Here is a 16,960-nt window from a genome sequence, read left to right on the forward strand (position 1 = left end):
TATTTCCATTATTGTTACCTCATAGTTTTAATGAACATGTACAGCTGTGCTATTGATGACATAGCAGCTGAATATGGTAACTGAAGAAAAAAACAGTAACTTTTAAATGTAGTGACTTTTGTGGCAGCAAAGTGAGATACAGATTTATATACATTATAATTATAGGTCTAGGAAAAGAAATATATTTGGTTTTAATTTACATGAATTATCAAAACTATTATCAATAATGCAGTCTTTTTTATCATTAAAAATATCACACAGACCTAGTTAGTGAAGCTGTTTCACTCTCCTAATGTATTCTTTGATTTATTTTAGATTCCTGAATTATCATCATATTAAAAATGCTATTTACCTTCCTTCCATGCTGTAGATGGATGCCCTCTCTTCCTTTCCATCTGTGGAGTCCATGTCCAAATTTATTTGGCCACCTGTTACCATCCAATGCCTAAGCTACAATAGGTGCTTCATTTCTATTGTGTCAGTTATCATCTTGCTGGCTTATAATCTCTCCTATTGTATTATATTTTACATAATCCATTCTTGAGATGCTACAAATTCTTATTGTGTTACTAATTACTCACAGATTATTTCAGATTTTATACAAGATTAACAATATTATGTTGCTGTTCTAGGATTCATGGAATTGTCACTGAATGATCAGATGAGGCTACTTCAGAGTACTTGGGCAGAAATCCTTACTTTAACACTGACCTTTCGATCACTTACATCTGGTGGTCGCCTCAGGTTTGCATTGGATTTCAGTCTAGAGGAACAAGCTGCACGTGATTGTGGTGCCATTGAGCTTTATCAGCATGTAAGTACCTTACATGTGTTTCTTATGTATTCTTCATTTTCTTGGCCTTATCCCACCTCTTCACTAGGTTGACATGTTATTCTAAATTTGACAGTGTTAGTGATAGCGGATGACTGTATGCCCTTCAGGTCACTACCCCTTTCCCCATGGATGAAATTTATGTACCTCATCTTTCTGCATCTAGTTTTATCCATGTGAAAATATGAAAACTTTTGAAAAATGTTTGCGAAAGTTGTACCTGATGCTGGATGTGGGCTCCAACCTAGTATTCACCTAATTGGATGTGGTAAACTGTCTAAAACCCACCTCCAGACTGACCAGCCCTCATTTTTAATCTACCAGGTAGATTCGATCTGGGCCCATTGTGCCTTCCTGAATCCCAGAAACCAAGCATATCTATCCGTCAGGGTTTCATATGTTTCTTATACAGCTATTTTAAATTAATTTAATGAACAAGATGATTTAAAATTTTCCTAAGAACTTGGCAATATATTTGTAATTTTTTTTTATTATACTTCTGTTTTAATCATTGCATATATACAACAGAAGACTTTGTGAAATGTGCTCCATAGTGTCTATACAACAAAAAGGGTTCAAGATTTAACAATAAAATTAAATAAGTAATAGAAAGAAATCTCAGTTTGTACCAGCCATGAAAGTAAACATCTGCCTTGTATCTCAATGGTCACCTTGTCTGGCTGCTATGTGGAGGCTCCAGGTTCAATTTCTGGTACTGCAAGGATTTTTTTCTTGGCAGAAGAGCTGTAATGTGGTGTACTCAGTCTTGTGATGCCAACTGAGGTGCTACTTCAATGAGAAATAGCAGCTCCAAGATCCAGAAAGTTGATGAATAGCTGGGAGAGTGGTGTGCTGACCCCATGTGCCTCCATATTGCATCCATATGATGCAGTTTACAGAAGATGACACGATGGTATGTCAGTCCCGATTTGCCCATCTGTGCCGGAATGTGGAGCTTCATACATGCATTCGAACATGCATGTGCCCATAAGCATGAACAAGTAGTCTAGATTATCTAGAATAAGAGTACTTCTTGTGTGATATGAAATAAAGTGTCCTAGTCATTTTCATTATCCAGGAAGTAAGTTGAGAAGGCTGTTGAATCTCCTTCAAAGCTGATATGATATTGTTGGTGATTTTTGTACTTAATCCATTAATAATACCATTAACTCTAATACACTCCCTTGTTTTTGCCATATAATATTTTTGTGCCCTCTTGAAAATGTTATGAAAAGGATCGACTGGTATTCACCATAAAGATGACAAATTGAGTTGCAGACAGGCAAAATGAAAAGACTGTTACACATTTTTACACATTTAGCTTTTGGCCGTAGATCCTTCAGAAAAGAAAATACACACACACACACACACACACACACACACACACACACACACACATTCACCCTAGCTAGTACACCTCACACACATTTGACCACTATCTCTGCTGGCTCCAACCTGGACTTTCCATTGTTCAATTCATGCCCATTTGTTCATGTCTGTGTCTACTGGTGCAGTGTTTCCTGTTCTTATTTGTTTGTGACTTAAGATTATTGGCAATACACATGCAACTCACCTAAAGGGCTTTGTAGTGAATTATGTGCAGAATAGATGTTTTGTTAATGTGAGACAAAATTCAGTTGCATCCATTGCCACTTTACTAATAGTTCTTCCATTAATAATGATTTCCCTTCATTTATGTCCATATATTCAGGAATATAATTCACTTCTGTAATAGTATTGGGCTTGAAAGTTTTGTTTGTAATGTATGCTCTTGGTTATTTCACTTCTGTAACGACATTGGGCTTGGAAAGTTTTGTTTGTAATGTACACTATTGCTGCATTGCAGCCCCAACAATGTGCATGAGTTCAAACAATTGGGACCCATTACTAGGACAGAGATGCTTCTGTTAAAGATGACAGAAACACAGTTGCTTGATAGTCGGTTGTTGGGTCATAATTTCTTAATGTACAGTGTTATAATAGCCACTGACACTCACCATTAGGTTTGTGAAGTGTATATTGAGAAGAATATGATTTTGTCAGTGGTATGGAGATGGACATGACAGTTAAATAATGCAGAACAACAGTTGGGCCAGTATGATGATGAACCCAGTAGGTGACTCTGTCTGGTCATGATATGCAAGGTGGTCCTGGCTGTGAAATTTTTCTCAAATTTCCTGGTGTCTCCTACTTAACATTGTGCCAGACAGACTGATCATCTGCTGGCTCCCATGCTTAACAACGGAAGACCACAGCAGTGGGGCTCTGCACTACTGCTTTTGACACAGTATGCTAAGGAGACTGATTATTTCACTTATCATTTTGTTACAGGGGATGAGATGTGATTAATTAGACTTTGAAAACAAGAAGACTGTCAGTTGAGTGGAAACACGTCCTCGCCATGGAAAGTGGAACTCTACCTGCTCTGATCACTGAAAGTCAAAAGTCTGTGCATGGTGTCTTGGGACAGGCAAGGTGCCCATCCCACTGGTTAACTCCTAGATACACAATACAGTGCCTATAATGCCAAAATTGGTTATGACACTACCACTCCAAAAAATGAGACTAGTTGTATGATGAAGTGTGGTGGCTTTTTTTCTAAGGGAGAGGGCAGAGAGGAACATGGTTGCCTGTTTCTCTCTATCCATAACAATATTTACCTCCATGCGGAAGTAGCAGTGCAGTGACTTATTTCAGGCTGTAACTGACAAATAATCCTTTATCTCCCTCACCATTAATTTTTATCACTTTTTGCACCTAGAGGTTTTTCTTACAAGTGAGAAATTTAGGTTGATAGGTTGTTAATGAGATCTGGGAATGGCATCTCATTATGGCAAGTGTCTCAACGTGGATAGCAGTAATGGCGAGAAATAATTCAGATGCTGTAGTTTGCAATGAATTGTGATATTTTATTTAATTTTGTATCTCAGTAGATGGGGTGGATAGTTGCTTGCTCTGTATGAGTTTGTCCAATAACTATTTAAGGATATGTGGCACAGTATGTAATGTTGATAATGAGTCACAGAAAAGGGACTGTAAAATAAGAAAAAATTAGATATGCAATGTAGGTGAATGCTTCTATCTGATCAGTGGCACTTAACTCCCCCCCCCCCCCCCCCACCCCCTCCCCAAAGTACGCCTGCTTTCTCAGGTCATTTAATTGTGTTGTTATGCATTTCATCACAGAACCTTAACATAATTTTAATAGAGCCATTTCCATCTGTCTTAAAACCTGTAACAACTGCAATAAGCATCTTTCAGTTAAATGACCATGCACAACCATTGGAAGGGCAGTTTAACTATTATGAGCTGCCCCAGGAAATGCAGTAATTGTATGGCAATAACAATTTTGGATGCCTCTATTTGATGATGTGCACATACAAAGATAGCTGTGTAATTGTTTTTGAAGGATATAATTATTTATTCTGTGTTGTTGTCCTAGTTTTGTAACTTATAGCAAATTATTTATGTGATGGACAGTGTATGCAGGTTATAGAGCGACTACAAGCTGTCTCAGTCAGTAAGGAAGAATATTATCTACTCAAGGCACTTGTGCTGGCAAATTCAGATGTGCACATGGATGATGCTGTGTCACTAAAGAGGTTTCGTGATAGCATTTTAGCAGCACTGAGTGACTGTGTTGCAGTCATCAGGTAATTATTTTATAGCATTCTAATTTAATAATAGTATTAGACAAAGTCAGCTTAGTTTTTGGTATTTTACATCACCACAGCTAAATTATAATAGTCAGAGTCTGTAGATAATAGCTAAGACTACTATAAAGGGTGTCCCAAGAGGTATGGACAATATTGAGAGATATGACAGGAATGATCATTTGAAGCAAAAAGCTTCATATGGACATGTACCCTAAGGGTCTCTGAGGGGGAACATAAGTAATGTACAAGGGTCATTTTTAAAGTGAGAATTAAATCGTAATGGAGTAAGAGAAATTTTATTTCTAAATTAAATTGTATCACAAACTACAATATCCACATTTTTCACTTTTAAACATAGTCACCATGAACATTTAAACATTCGTCAAGTTGTGACACCAAATTTTGAGTTTGGGGGAGTTTGAATGATGCCACTCAATGGATTGACATTTATTCTCTGGAGTGTAGTCCATGTTTCAACACCAATCACAATGTGATGCAAGAACTTGTCACCATCCTTGTGACAGCACTCCAAAATGGACAAAGAATGTGCCATTTGGTTTGTTTTGTGTTCGTTTTTCAACATTTTTGGCACCCATCTCACACACATTTTTTTGTAGTGAAGTTTGTCAGTAATGATTTTGAATCTTGTGCAAAGTTCTGATGCAGATATTCAATAGTGAAGTGCCTGTTTTGGCAAACTGCCTCATCCACTTTTGGCATCAAGTATTCATTCGTGACAGTAGGCCATCCAGATCATTCTTCATCATGAACATTTGTCCATCCTTTATTAAACAGCATACACCATCTATGCATATTACCAACATTCATTATACCTACACCATAAACTTCAACAAGCTGCTGGTGAATTTCAGCAGGATGAAACTGTTTTGCGTTTAAGACTGAATAACTGATTGCACTTCACAATCAGCAGGATTACTGATTGATATTGTGACAAGCAAAACAGTATAACCATACAACCGACATGGCAGAGATGTGAAATGTAATGACTGCATAGTGAGAGACTGACTAAGATTGTGGATGGATTTCACCTGACAGGATGATGATGATGATGTTTGGTTTGTGGGACACTCAACTGTGCGGCCATCAGCGCTCATACAAAGTCCCAATTTTTTAACAGTCCAATTTTCTTTTCACAGTCCAATCTAGCCACTGTCACAAATAATGAGGATGATGATAAAGTGATGAGGACAACACAAACACCCAGTCCCCGGGCAGAGAAAAGCCCCAACCCGGCCAGGAGTTGAACCCGGGACCCCATGATCCGGAAGTAGCAACGTTAGCCACCAGACCACAAGCTGCGGACACATGACAGGATGCGCGGACATCACACACTATCATTTCTTACTTAAAAATTACCCTTGTACATTGTTATTTATTTATTTTCTTTATGAGTCAGTACATTGTAAGGTTTAAACATGTACATACACGCAACATATATTAAATTTTACAATGTGTGTTTTATAAAGTATCAATTGAAAAAATGTATTTTTAATACAGACACCTTTAAGCATTATCATACATGTCACATTACAGGTATTGCACAGTTCACAATAAATGTCTGAATACCCCAATGTCATTTTATTGCATTTTTGCACTCTTGGGAGAATATACTGTGTTACTTGTCTGAGTGCCTCTAAATGTTCCCTAATGAGGGCAGTGGTGCTGTGATGCGTCCAAGCTGTCCATCTTGTGTATTCATCTTTTGTTTCTTTTCTACACCTTGGACTTCACCCAATGCCATAAACAAATATCTAATGACATAAGTGTTGTAAACTCTCGTTGCCAGTTTTGTAAAAGCCTTGTCACTACTGGTGGTACAGTAGATCGAATTTGTGAGTTTGTGAAATGGCTTCTGGTGCCGTACATCACTAAGACAATTTCTCCCTGCCACTATTACACAGCTATCCCCCAGGGTCAGATAACAGGATAGGAAAATGAAGGTTCTACAACACTCCAACAATTAGTAACAAAGTCACACAAATGAGATAAAGAGGTTTACTTGTCTTGATGGCTTGTTGAATAATGAAGTCTGCAACACTGCATGTAAAATAACACAAAAAATGCCCTCAATTGCTAAGTGCAAATAATTGTAGGTAAACTGCACAGTACATAGCAAATGCAATTTATAACAACTGTCTATTTACTTCTAAGAGTTCACTAAACGACATTCCCTGTCTGTCAGCCCTGGATGATGATCTATAACTAAGTGCATGAGAGCTGCTCTTCTGTCTTCTGAGTAGGCTTCTGTCCATTGTTTGGATGACACAGCAATAAGGTCAGGCAATCTTGATGGCCAGTTAATTGTATTACAATGATAAATCCATCAATAAGGGTAAGTGAGGTTAGGATATTCTGTCACACATCTGGTAAAGTGTAGAGGGGATCCATCATCCTGAAGTACATTGCATCCCATGTGGCCAAAGAAACATCTTCAATGTGTTCAACAAACAAATTTTCCAAAAAATGCAAGTAATTCTGTCCCATAATTTGCCCTTATAAAATGACTGAACCTTGTAACATGTTACCGATAATGCTGCACCAAACATTGCTCAAAAAATGAACTTGCAAATTGGTTTCCACTGTAATGTGTGGATTTTTCTGTGTCCATCAATAATTATTATGTGTGATGTTGATTCTGTTCTGTGGAAATGTGGCTTCATCAGTGAGTAGTATTAATCGGAGGATATGATGATTGTCATTTAACCAGTGACAAAATTCAAGTTGTGTGCCATTGTCACCAGTGTGAAGACTGTGGATAAGCAGTACATGAAATGGGAACAAGTTCTCTGCATGTGAGGTAAATGTTCATGGGACATATATGAGCAGAAATTCATCATATGCTTGTAGCAGGACTACACTACACCATTTAAACAGTGTGCTGTTGTTTCTGCACAGGTTGTTGAAGTACACACATAGGACAAAAATGGGAATTTTGAAGCATAGCTGCTTTACGCAATGTGCTGAAAACTCTGGTAAACATTCTTTGGTCAGGAATTCAATCTCTTGTAAAGCTCCAATGGTATTCTTCAACTGCAGTAGGACCACTACCATTGCAGAAGCAGTAAAAATGCACCATATCTGCCATGTACCAGCCATTCACCTTAAGGGATCAGGAACCCCTTGAAGACAGAAGCATCATTGGTTTGCCTATGTGCAAGGTGTTGCCTCCCGATACTGCATGATCACAACAAGGATGACAGATGGTAGGACAAGCACAATTAGAGGCCATCCATGCCAGGAACCTGTTTTCTCCATTGTGTCACTTGTGTGGAACTGGATCAGCACAAATTCCTCCATGCCCTGGCTATATAATGCAGCGCAACCCAACACGCTGGCAGTTCACTCGACCAGAGCTCTGGGCCAATTCATACACCAGTTCTTAGCAGCCCATCAGTCAGAGATTGGTCAGAAGCCACTGCAGCAGATCCTGTGACTTTCCAGTGATATCCAAAGACGTACCTGTCGGTCAGCTATGCCAAACGTATAACCTCTCTCATTATGGATTATCAGTGACATGGTCCTCACATCCCACTATGTTTATTCTCTGTGTGTTCCAGGCATATGCTTCTTAGTGTCTTCAAAGTTCTATTATTTTTCAGTGAGAAGGGTTTTTCTTTGTTATTAAATCTCTCTACAGTGTCCATAATAAACCCTTGTTCTAGTTTACAGTATTATGAGAAGGGAAGTTGCTACTCACCATATAGCGGAGATGCTGAGTCACAGGTACAACAAAAAGACTCTCACAATTAAAGCATTCAGCCATTAAGGCCTTCATCAACACTAGACACACACACACACACACACACACACATACACACACACACACACAAGCACATGCGCAAATGCAACTCTCACACACGACTGCAGTCTCAGGCAACTGAAACCACACTGCGAGCAGGAGCACCAGTGCATGGTAGGAGTGGCAGCTGGGTGGAGGTAAGGAGGAGGCTGGGGTATGGAGGGGGAGGGATAGTATGGTGGGGATGGCAGACTGTGAAGTGCTGCAGGTTAGATGGATGGCAGGGGAGAGGTGGGGAGGAGGGGGGGGGGGGGGAGTAGCGGACAAGGCGAGAAATAAAAAGACTGGGTGTGGTTGTTGAATTACTTCAGTGTAGTGCTGGAATGGGGACAGGGAAGGGGCTGGATGGGTGAGGACAGTGACTAACAAAAGTTGAGGCCAGGAGGGTTACAGGAATGTAAGATGTATTGCAAGGTAAGTTCCCACCTGCTCAGTTCAGAAAAGCTTGTGTTGCTGGGAGGATCCATATGCCACAGGCTGTGGAGCAATCATTGAAATGAAGGATATCATGTTTGGTAGCGTGTTTAGCAACAGAGTGGTCCAAGTGTTTCTTGGCCACAGTTTGACAGTGGCCATTCATGTGGACAGACAGCTTGTTGGTTGTCATGCCTACATAGAATGCACCACAGTAGTTGCAGCTTAGCTTGTAGATCACATGACTGGTTTCACAGGTAGCCCAGCCTTTAATGGGATAGGTGATGTTAGTGGCTGGACTGGAGTAGGTGGTGGTGGGAGGACAGGTTTTGCAGCTAGGTCTATTAAAGGAGGTCTTGCATCTAGATCTATTAAAGGGGTATGAGCCATGAGGTAAGGGATTGAGAGCAGGGGTTGTGTAAGGATGGACAAGTATATTGTGTAGGTTCAGTGGATGATGGAATACCACTGTGGTAGGGGTGGGAAGGATAGTGGGCAGGACATTTCTCATTTCAGGGCACAATGAGAGGTAATAGAAATCCTGGCAGAGATTGTAATTCAGTTGCTCCAGTCCTGTATGGCACTGAGTTACGAGGGGAATGCTCCTCTGTGGCTGGATGGTGGGACTTTGGGAGGTGGTGAGAGACTGGAAAGATAAGGCATGAGAGATTTGTTTTTATTCAAGGTTGGGAGGATAATTACAGTCAGTGAAGGCTTCAGTGAGACCCTCGGTATATTTCGAGATGGATTGCTTGTCACTGCAATTGTGATGACCATGGGTGGCTAGGCTGTATGGAAGGGACTTCTTGGTATCGAATGGGTGGCAGGTGTCGAAGTGGAGACATTGCTGGTAGTTAGTAGGTTTGATATGGATGGAGGTACTGATGTAGCCATCTTTGAGATGGCGGTCAACATCTAGGAAGCTGGCTTGTTGGGTTGAGTAGGACCAGGTGAAGCAAATGGGAGAGAAGTTGTTGAGGTTCTGGAGGAATGTGGATAGGGTGTCCTCACTTTCGAACCAGACAGCAAAGATGTCTCAATGAATCTGAACCAGGTGAGGGGTTTAGGATTATGGGTTTTTAGAAAGGATTCCCTGTAACTCAGTAACACCCAGGACTGGAGCAACTGAATTACATTTTCCATCAGGGTTTCGATTACCTCTCGTCATACCCAGAAATGAGAAATGTCTTGCCCCCTATCCTTCCCATGCCTCCCACAGTGGGAGTCTGCCATCCACCGAACCTACACAATGTACTCATCCATCATTACACAACCCCTGCTCCCAATCCCTTACCTCATGGCTCATACCCCTATAATAGGCCTAGATGCAAGATCTGTCCCACACATTCTCCCACCGCCACCTACTCCAGTCCAGTCAGTAACATCACCTATCCCATCACAGGCAGGGCTACCTGTGAAACCAGTCACATGATCTACAAGCTAAGCTGCAATCACTGCGCTGTGTTCTATATAGGTATGACAACCAACAAGCTGTCTGCCTCAACCTTTGTTAGTCACTGTCCTCACCCATCCAGCCCCTTTCCTGTTCCCATTCCAGCACTACACAGCAGTCATTCCACCACCACACCGTCTTTTTATTTCTGTCTTTCTCCACTACCCCCCCCCCCCCCCTCCCCTTCATCTCCTCTGCCTTCTGTCTGCCTGCAGCACTTCACTGTTCCCCAGCCTCACCATACTATCCCTCCCCTCCTCCCCCTCCACCATGGACAACTGAGTGTTCAACGGGTTACTATAATGGCAGAAAGACGTTCTGAGGTTGAAAGCAGTAATGTAGGTAGGGCGACAATAAAATGTCGACGATGTTGTGTGGTGAGATACACACATGCAGGCCATTAGCCCAAAAACAAATGTGCATTAAATGTTTTCTTTCTCAGAAACCTTTCAGAATAGGGCATATGTCCATAGAAGATTTTTGCCTCAAAGATTGTTCCTGGTGTGCTCCTGAATACTGAACATTCCTCCTGGGATGCCCTTTATGCAACTCATTTAATAAGAATATTGTAATTATAAAGTAATTACAAAATAAAATGTTGGTGTCTCTTTTGATTTTAAAAGATAATATTAGGTAGAACATATGATAGTCAATATTAAATTTTGTAAATTGGGTAAGGCTGTGTGTTACAGATATGTATTTAACATACTGTAGTTTATTCAGGAATTTAGATATTATGTACACTCTGGCAAAGAGAGTTCAAGAGGCAAATGGGAGCACTTTATTTCACTTTAACTTAATTGACATTTGATGTGGATATAAATGATCAACAGTCAGAGTTTTGTCAAATGTTACTTAACAGTAATCCTAAAATTTCTGTCAGACTGCTTTCTTTTCATTTTATTGTAACAGACGTATTACCTGTGCATGAGTGTGTATGTATGTATGTATGTGTGTGTGTGTGTGTGTGTGTGTGTGTGTGTGTGTGTGTGTGCGTGTGTGTGCATGTGTGTGCGTGTGCATTTGTGTATGTGCATGTGCGCATATGTGTGTGTGTGTGTGTGTGTGTGTGTGTGTGTGAGAGTGAGTTATGCATACCAATATTCCTTTATTTATTGGATTTGAGATTAATGTTTGATTCATGACTCTTTCAATTTGTGTTTGCATTCCTCATGTTGTAGATGAACTATCGTTCTTAAAATGGTTCTTAAAAGACAAAACTGTTAGCATTTGCACAAACTGTCTGATGCTTTCCCTAACAAACTTAGTCTGTGCGGTTAGTGACAATACTTGAAGATATGTGTTACTATACAAAAATTTCTTGACTGCCTTCATTATCAGAGTAACAGTTGTCTGTTACACCTATCAGACAATAGTACTGCAAAAGTGCTGCTTGAACCACTTGTTGTTCCCCAAATAGTGAGTATGGAGGTTAATGCTCCATTTAAAGATTTCCAGGTAGCAGAAAATTCCAACTTCAGTCTCAATATATGTTTTTAGAGTGGAGTAGCGCTTTGTGGAAGCAGTGAAGGTATTACCAACCAATCTTCAACTATTGCACCTTTATCACTGCTTTTAGAAACTGTCCAGTATGTAGATCAGTAAAACATTATTGGTTTAGGTGATGTTTGCATGATGGAGCATTGCAATGTCTATGGTACATTACTTGTGTGCCTTCTTGACCACTGTCTAAATGTGTATAGGAATGTATCAAAAGGAAAATTTACTTGAGAAAACTACGGTATTAAATTGCTAGACATGCCTGTGCAGTACTTACCATCAGAAGATGAAATGCTTAGTACTTCTGTTAGAAGAGAATTGAATGGGTGTAACAAATGGTGTGTGCGTATGTGTTTGTTTTTGTGTGTATCTTTTTTACTCCTATATTATTTACATTTTGCCAGAACTTTCTTTTATTTTGGCATTTTCACTCCTATTATCCTTCCTTATTAACATCTTGTGATCACTGTCATGTTTTATTTTATTCTTTCTGTGTAAACATTATCACCACTGCAGCTCTTTATTGTAAAGGTAGATATGCAGTGATAGTTTTTCACTCTCGGAGAGCTTTTGCAAGTAAATGTGTCATGTAAATAATGCTGAGAGTCAGCTCACTGGCAGTGTCCAGTAGTGGGGCGAGATCTCAGATAATCATGCTCCATGAGTTTAGACGTCTCGTGTAGACGGCAACCTCCATCCCTTAAGAGCTGTGCATCATAGCTCTCAGACAAGTAAAACTGTACCGGCAATTTCAAGAGAGCGGAGAGTACTTGAAGAGTGCTGAATGGCCTCGTTGTGTCCCAGATCTGTGCCCTATTTCACAGTTTGTGCACTGCCACAGCTTGGTAATATATTTTGCCGTACTCATGCATGCATTAAATGAAAGTATCCCTGAAAGTGTGTGTTTTGAGCCATGGTCATGGCACATTTCTGAGTGAAGAAATCACTTGTTTTACCTCATAAATGAACAACATGAGCAGTCAGCCTATTTTGAAAGTTCTAGAGTTAAACCATGCTATGCAGCAATTATCATATAATGACATCATAGAGATATTATAAGAATCAGCTAACAAAAATTAAAAAAAAAGAGTTATTGAAGAGACTCAATTTGGAGTTAATGGCTTTTGAATATCTGTGGGTATCAAGATGAAATTGGCCTAACATTATCTCATTGTAATTGTTACCTTACCAAATATTAAAGAGAATAAATGTAACCCATGCTGGAAATATTAGTTTAACAAGCAACCTGTCTTTAACACTAATGGAATTATGCTCAATAGCATCTAGATTGGTAGTTTTGGGTCCGATTATAAAGAGTATTTCTTTTGTCACCAATGCTGCTATTCTTGTGAAGTTTTGATATTTTTGTAGGTTTTTCTATCATGAGCTGCACAATGAGATTCTTGCACACTCCTAATTCATCCCACCACCTAATCTGCTCTCTTATCCAAAACTAACATGGTTGTTTACATTTTTTCTATGACACTTGAAATATCAAAAGTGCAGCCGCAGCCTGATGCCCTTCCATCACGACCTCTTCCTTCATGCACAGAACTACGAGAGATAAATCTCATGTGGAGTGATCTCTCAGCCCTCATTGACATTTTCACCCTGTTGTGCGTATACGCTTTTGATGTCCTCTCTAGAAAGACTCTCAGACACTTACAGAAAGTACTCACAAGGAAGTTTTAGAAGGTAACTATTAGCGAAAGTTCATCACAATCCTGCGAGTACTTCCTGAGAGAACCAAACTGTCAGATAGTAAAAAACTTTCATTTGTATTCCCTTTCTAATACACAGTATAATATCCTATGTGTTGTCTTTTATCTGGCATGCATGTTTTGATATGTTGTTGTACAGACCAGAAATATTCTAAAGCTTATTCCATTCCATAATGGGCTGGTTGGTACAGCCACAGGTATAAAAATAACTTTGCAAGGGAGCCTTTCTCTTCATATAATGACAGAAATATTCTCTTTTAATACAGGCCAGGATCACCATTACATCACACACAACACCTGTTACTGCTACTGCCTGCCTTGCGTCAAGCAGATCACGTCGTTAGACGCTTCTGGAGCATGGTGAACCGTGAGGGAAAGGTACCCATGAATAAACTCTTTGTTGAGATGCTGGAAGCATGTTTTCGATGAAGGAGTCCACAAAGAGCTGCCTAGTAAATGGTGTGACGAACCCAATCTGTATCTCGTGCCTTTGTCAGTCATTGTCTGCACATTATTAAGATTATCGAAAGTAAAATGCAGCTTCCTAAAATTGTATCTGCATTGTTCATAGAATTTTCATGACATGCAGTTTTACTGTTGACATTTGGTTAAACAAATGAAACATTTGGAAGATGCTCATGTACATGTGGGATTTATTACTCGAATTGTTGTAATTACTTTACATTTTTGTGCAGTTACAGTTTTTAACAACCTTTTTCCATCCCCAGTTACAAAAATACTGCCAGAAATTCTTTGATCTTTCAAAATAATTTGTTGTTCTCCAGCTAAAGTCTTGTTTTAAAATGTAGTAATTACGTATCATAATGTGTAGCATTAATAGTTTTGTCACAGTACTGCAAAAATATATATTACAGACAACCATGGCTGCTACTTACATAGGAAAATTGAAAATCTCGTAACATGTAATACAAAGTGTTGTTACTATTGGAGTTACACATATCCTCAGAATTAGATGTTATTGATTTGTTACACTGTAATGTAAGACCAACTATAGGTTTATTTTTTGATAATGTTGGGAATGGCTGATGAGCAAAAGTTAACCGCACCATTATGAAGCTCCTCTTTGTCCATTGTGTTTCATCTCTTGTTTCAGAATTTTTTAGTACTCTACCTTGTACCATATATGTGTGTAAGTGGTTTTCTCTAGGTATGTGTGCTAGATGTACAGAACTGAATATTTAAGAGACAGGCCTAATGGGGCAGCATAATAGAGTGAACCACATCTTGAAGAAATCAAGAGCAGCAAATTGCAGTGTTTAACAAAGGAAAAACAGAGAAGAAATGATACTGTTAGAAGACAGTGAATTATGAGTGATATTTATAGCATACAAACTGAATTGAGGGCTTGTTTGAGTGTTGTGATGTAACATTTCTTGTCTGTCCTTTGTTCTGCATTTTTCCTTATTCATTGCATGGTTCTGTGTTGCAGGTTAAACACATTGTAATCTTGTGCTCAAATGTTTATCCGAAGTGAAAAATCAAATGTAAAAATTGATTCAGCTTTATCATTTGGGAGTACTTCTTGTGAAGTTGCAGTGTTCCTTTTGTTCGTTTTAATAACTTACTACAAAATGAGTTCATGTTTTGCAGCAGAGTATTTCAGATGAAAAGATTCAACAAGCTTAATTTGTTGTAGCATCTTTGAAGTAGCTCAACATTTTTCAAACTTAAGTCTGTGAAGTCATTCTCATAAAGTTGCTCTTAGTAGAAAGTTCAGCAAACTGTTTGTTTGGTCTACATCTATTAGCTTTAAGGTTTTGTAATTCAATGTAAATGTAAATATTCATCATCATTAGTTAGGTCCATAGTTTGTTCCAAAATATCTATTGCTGCCTTCATGACATCTCAGGTATGGTATAAAATGTTTCAAATCCTCTTCAATATGAAAAAGAATTCATAGTTCTGAAATGTAGGAGAACGAATATTAATGGTGGCAGTTTGTAAAAGATCAGCCTGTAGTATGATTTACCATGATGATGTGTATTGTTGGCTATAATCTGACATTTTGTGCAGAATGATTGTGATGTGTTTTTTACAACAAACAGTGCAGCCAGTATGAAATGTGTTCTGATGTAAAACAAGAATATGCTGAACAGTTGACAGTATGAGTTTGTACACAACAAATAAAAAATATATATATTAGATATGGGGAGGCAAACATATGAGAAAGTTGCGAAAGCAGTTACTTCTGGACCATAGCCAGAATTTCCTGCAAGAAAGAAAATTTGAAGCTAGGGATACATCTGTCCCTACCCGATTTGTTGGATGACTTTTAAGTTCTCATATTGTCAACATAGTTGTGGAAACAAAAAGATGTATTCTCCCATGATAATATTAATGCACTTTTCAGGCTGTTACATAATACATAATATATGGTTTGAAAACAGATAATACTCTGTGTAAATGCGACAACTGGCTGTGATGTTAATTCTTTTGAATCTGCAGAAATTGACTACAAAATAGTTTGTTTTATTGTCAGAGGGAAAACAAAATTTATATTTGTTGATTAGTAGTTAGCTCTTATGGCAGGTCTGTGCACACATAATTATATGGATCAATTCACAGTGGTTCATCAGTTCAGATGAAGTTGTTTATATCAATCTTTGTTTTATGATGCCAAGGTCTTTTTGTAATTAGGAAACAATGTTTCACTTCACATCACCCTTAAAGTAAACATGCAGATCGAGGATCTGTTAATGCCAAGACAATAAAAACTGTGTCTTTGCTTGCACACAAAACATATTGTTCAAAATGTAAATTGTGATTGTGCAAAAGAAACAAAAGAAAATATTTATTAATGTTGTTGTGCCAGGCAAACTTTAATTTTTTTTAAAGACTTAACCATCGTTATATCTTACTTTCTGTACTTCTAAAGCCATTTTCACCAGGACTGTAATCAAAGGAAAATATTGAATGTCTGCTACTCTGATTTTATATTATTTTGTTATCACCTACCCTTAGAATAGCATGATTTTTGTTCCAGAGTGATACGTATTTTTCAAATGCTTGAGTGTCTTATAGTTGCTGATTGGTGAGCCACCACAGTCTGATAAGCCTTGTTCAGTCATTAGAACTAAGTTCAATGTAAAACAAGTGTTGAAATATGTAACATGGTCTACATAAATCACAATTTCTGATTTGGAAATCTCTGTCTCTTTTTGTACTACTTCTGGTACTCCATGTTTTGGAGTATGTGATTAATATTTAGATTTTCATGAGTGACAATTCCTCTACTATAATGCACTGCTTAGGGAGAAAACATGATTATAAACATCTGTTTACAGTTTTCAAATTTACAAAAATTTCATATGTGAAGCTAATTTATCACTGTATTATGCCAAAGAGATGTCTTAGTGGGTACAAAGTGTGTGAAGAATTCCATTTCTGCTGAAAAAGTAGCCTCTTCCTCTGTCTTAACCATGCTGTGGTACTTGTATACAGTTTAAATGGAAATATTCTTAGGTGGACTTATGTCACAAAGTACAGTTCATGAAGAAATTTGATCATTGTCATAGTATCATCAGACTATCAGAAGCATTGTAT

At 38.5% G+C, this 16,960-nt stretch overlaps 1 protein-coding gene across 4 annotated transcripts in view; it reads left to right on the forward strand.

The window, feature by feature from the left end:
* The window catches only part of LOC124602602 (steroid hormone receptor ERR1), a 385,569-nt gene extending 369,007 nt beyond the window's left edge, over positions 1-16,562 (forward strand). For all 4 annotated transcript variants that reach the window (XM_047136335.1, XM_047136331.1, XM_047136333.1 and 1 more), the window contains 3 exons: positions 633-814; positions 4,313-4,485; positions 13,663-16,562. In XM_047136335.1, the coding sequence (XP_046992291.1) occupies positions 633-814; positions 4,313-4,485; positions 13,663-13,825 (518 nt within the window). In that variant the 3' untranslated portion in view covers positions 13,826-16,562. The remainder of the gene's footprint in view (positions 1-632; positions 815-4,312; positions 4,486-13,662) is intronic.
* The last annotated feature ends 398 nt before the right edge of the window (positions 16,563-16,960 follow it).

Source organism: Schistocerca americana, chromosome 1, assembly GCF_021461395.2.
Source record: "Schistocerca americana isolate TAMUIC-IGC-003095 chromosome 1, iqSchAmer2.1, whole genome shotgun sequence".
NCBI classification, from domain to species: Eukaryota; Metazoa; Arthropoda; class Insecta; order Orthoptera; family Acrididae; genus Schistocerca; species Schistocerca americana.